The 3,125-nt window shown below is 40.9% G+C and overlaps 1 protein-coding gene across 1 annotated transcript; it reads right to left on the reverse strand.

Moving 5' to 3' along the window:
- Nucleotides 1-464: 464 nt before the first annotated feature.
- On the reverse strand, nt 465-1,643 carry LOC136066831 (uncharacterized). Its single transcript, XM_065771758.1, has 2 exons — nt 1,327-1,643; nt 465-1,212 (listed from the first exon to the last, which is right to left on the reverse strand). The coding sequence occupies exons 1-2, from the start codon at nt 1,641-1,643 to the stop codon at nt 465-467; spliced, it is 1,065 nt and encodes a 354-aa protein (XP_065627830.1).
- Nucleotides 1,644-3,125: the final 1,482 nt, after the last annotated feature.

Below are 3,125 nucleotides of genomic sequence, written 5' to 3' on the forward strand. Positions count from 1 at the left end.
CCTTGCACTTGTTCTACCCCATGTTCCATAGGGAACTTGACTAACAGATAGTAAGTGGATGTGACTGCCTTCCAACTATTTAAAGTCGGTCTTCCAATTATGGCATTGTAAGAGGACGAGCAATCTACCACAAGAAAATTCACATCATTGGTTACCTGCTACGGATATGCCCCCACTATCACTAGCAACGTAACGGTGCCCATTGGCTGTACCTTCATTCCTCCGAAACCCACAAGAGGCGAGTGTACTGGACGGAGCTGGTCTCGTCCAACCCTCATTTGCTGAAAAGCTGGATAATACAGAATGTCTGCTGAGCTTCCATTGTCTATCAATACTCTTTTGGTTGTGTAGTTAGCGATAACTAAGGTGATGACAATAGCGTCATCATAAAGGTGATGAATTCTCTCCGCATCCTCGTCTGTAAAAGTGATCGTCTGCTTATCTGTGTTTCTCGTCTTGGTAGATCATCCAGAGAGTTGGACATTCTGAACTACCTTCAAGTATGTCTTTCTTGACTTAGAAGACTGACATGTTGAACCACCTATAATTATCCTTATCTCTCCAAGTGGAGGTCGCGACGACTTTTCTACCTTCCTTTTCAACTTCTCATCTTTGTGATCTCGTCCAAGGAAATTCCTCAATTTCCTTTGTCTTATTAGATTCTCAATTTGCTGTTTTAAATCAAAACATTCATCTATGTCATGCCCATGGTCTCTATGGAAGCAACAATACTTGTTCCTGTTGCGCTTGTTGGGATCTCCCTTCAGTTTCTCTGGCCACTTCAAAGAAAGGTCGTCCTTGATGTGCATAAGGACTTGTTCCAGCAGTATGTGTAGCGGTGTGTACTGTTGATTCCACGTTGAAGGACCTGCCTTCTTATTGTCTCGGTCTTTCCTATCTTTTGTTCGTCCCTTCTTTGAACGAGGACCTTGTTCGAGGTGGCGCTGAGCATTCGCTTCCATTCTTTTCCTCATCTTAGCAATAATTGCGTCTTCTACATTCATGAAGTTCTGGGCTGAATGAATGAGTTCAGCCATAGTCTGGGGCTCTTGTTCGTAATGCTTGTGAATAAATAGGTCAGAGTTGATCCCATTATGGAAGGTTGCTAACAGTAGCTTGTCATCCATCTCATCTACCGCCAAGGCTTCTCTATTGAAACGAGTAATGAAGGACCGCAAGCTCTCATTTTCTCCTTGTTCTATGGTTAACAGGCTAGACGAGGAACGTTTATACTTTTGTCCTCCAATGAAATTATTAACAAATAAATTGCTCAACTCTTCAAAGGTACTTACCGAATTTGGGGGTATCTTGCTGAACCACACTCACGCGGGCCCTTTTAGGGTAGTTGGGAAGGCTCTATACATTATCTCATCTGGAACCCCTTGGAGATGCAAAGTAGTCTTAAAGGTAGCAATATGGTTAAAGGGGTCACGCGTCCCATCATATGAATCTAAAGGTTGCATCTTGAACTTTAGTGGCAATGGATGGCCATTGATGGAAGCCATAAAAGGAGAATCAGTTCTATGAACTAAATATTCTACAGGGTTGGTCCCCCTCATGTTCTCCTTCATCTCATCCATAACCTTCCTCATCCGGTCAATTTCCCTCTCTAAATGTGGCATCCTTCTTGGTGTAGTACCCATTGATTGGCTTTCCGACTCTGCATTTCTTCCATCTCCTTGGCTCTATCCATGCTCTTCTCCATAGGCCTTATGTTGTTGCCTTCTAAGATTGATTTCCCTTCTCAATTCTTAGTTTTAGCGAGTTAACTCCACTATGGCAGCGGCCATCGATTGCACGTGTTGGACAGAAGATGGTTGCATGACAAACGCCGATTGGTGGCAGCGACGAGGGTTACTAGAAGCGTCTCTACTCTCTTGAAGGCCTGGACTAGTAGTCCTTGATCTTGTCCGAACCATTTCAACCCTTTGTCAGAGAAAGAAATCACAGAACTTAACAAATAAAGTTCGAGTGTGACAAATATCTTTTCCACAGACGACGCCAACTAATAATTCCTCAGAAATTAATGGGTTGAAAGTCTCTAGTGCTAACGATCAAAAGACTGTTGGCGAACTTTGAAAAAAAACAAACAAGAAAATCAAAGGAGACCGATGGAGGCCAGCCAAGAAACCTCCAATGGCAAAGTCAGTATTTTGTGTAATTGCAAGTGTATTGGAAGAAAAGAACTGAATCCTTTTACCTTCTCATAGAATGCTTATATAGTGTGTGTGTGTGTGTAAGCAGTTATTTCTTTTATGTAACTTCCCCCGTTGTTGTAGAGTCTAGAAAACTTGGAGATAACTCTCATAACCGCCATGGAAGTTATATTCCTTGGCTTTATTTTCTCTAACTGTCATAGGAAACGGTTCATAATGAAGAGTTATGATATCCATAAGGACGAGCTTGTCCAAGATGTGCTCTCCAGGACGAGATTGACCAGGACACTATCAGGACGATCTCATCTTGGATGAGCATTTACATAAGCATGCTCTGGATGTGGACGTGCCTCATGGACGAGTTAAGAGTGTTGTAGTCCCATCATATTTCATCTCAAATATTGATATAGGAACTAAGTTGCTGAATACCTTGCAAGTCAAATCCAATAATTATCATATTTTCAACATAAAATAAGAAAGGGATGAAATGTGTGTTTATTGCATCTAGTGAATAGCGTTGAGTTAAATGCATTGGTGTGGTAACTAGGATAGCCCTATAATCGTCTTGACTTTTGTAAATCATATTAGAGCACTAGCATTAGAAGGAGTAAAAACCCCCCAGTTGCTATTTTACCCAATAAAAACTCTTTAAACCATGCTCCATTCGGGTTTGTAAACCCAAAATATTTTACATCCTGTGATCAGTAAGGTAAATGCAACCTCACTATTCACAAGATGTAAACTTAAAAACTAATATTTAATTCTCTCCCACTTCTCTCTCTTATCTGACTTTCCCTCTTCCTTGTATTCACTCTTCACTGTCTCTCTATTCTCTCAATTTCAATCTCTCTTTTCTCTGTCTTCACTCTTCTCCCTCTACTCTTTCTATTTCTCTCTTCTCTGTTTCTACTTCTTCTCTCTATTCTCTTTGTTTCTCTATAATCTATCTTTTCTTGTTTGAAACATTTT

This window comes from Quercus suber, unplaced genomic scaffold, assembly GCF_002906115.3.
Source record: "Quercus suber isolate HL8 unplaced genomic scaffold, Cork oak 2.0 scaffold_48, whole genome shotgun sequence".
NCBI classification, from domain to species: Eukaryota; Viridiplantae; Streptophyta; class Magnoliopsida; order Fagales; family Fagaceae; genus Quercus; species Quercus suber.

Bases quoted from the DNA above. Each gene is read 5' to 3' on its own strand.
- LOC136066831 (XM_065771758.1), bottom strand. From the start codon at position 1,643: ATGGGTACTACACCAAGAAGGATGCCACATTTAGAGAGGGAAATTGAC. The intron at 1,213-1,326 runs GTGAGTGTGGTT...TTCCTCGTCTAG, and splicing joins ACTACCCTAAAAGGGCCCGC to CCTGTTAACCATAGAACAAG.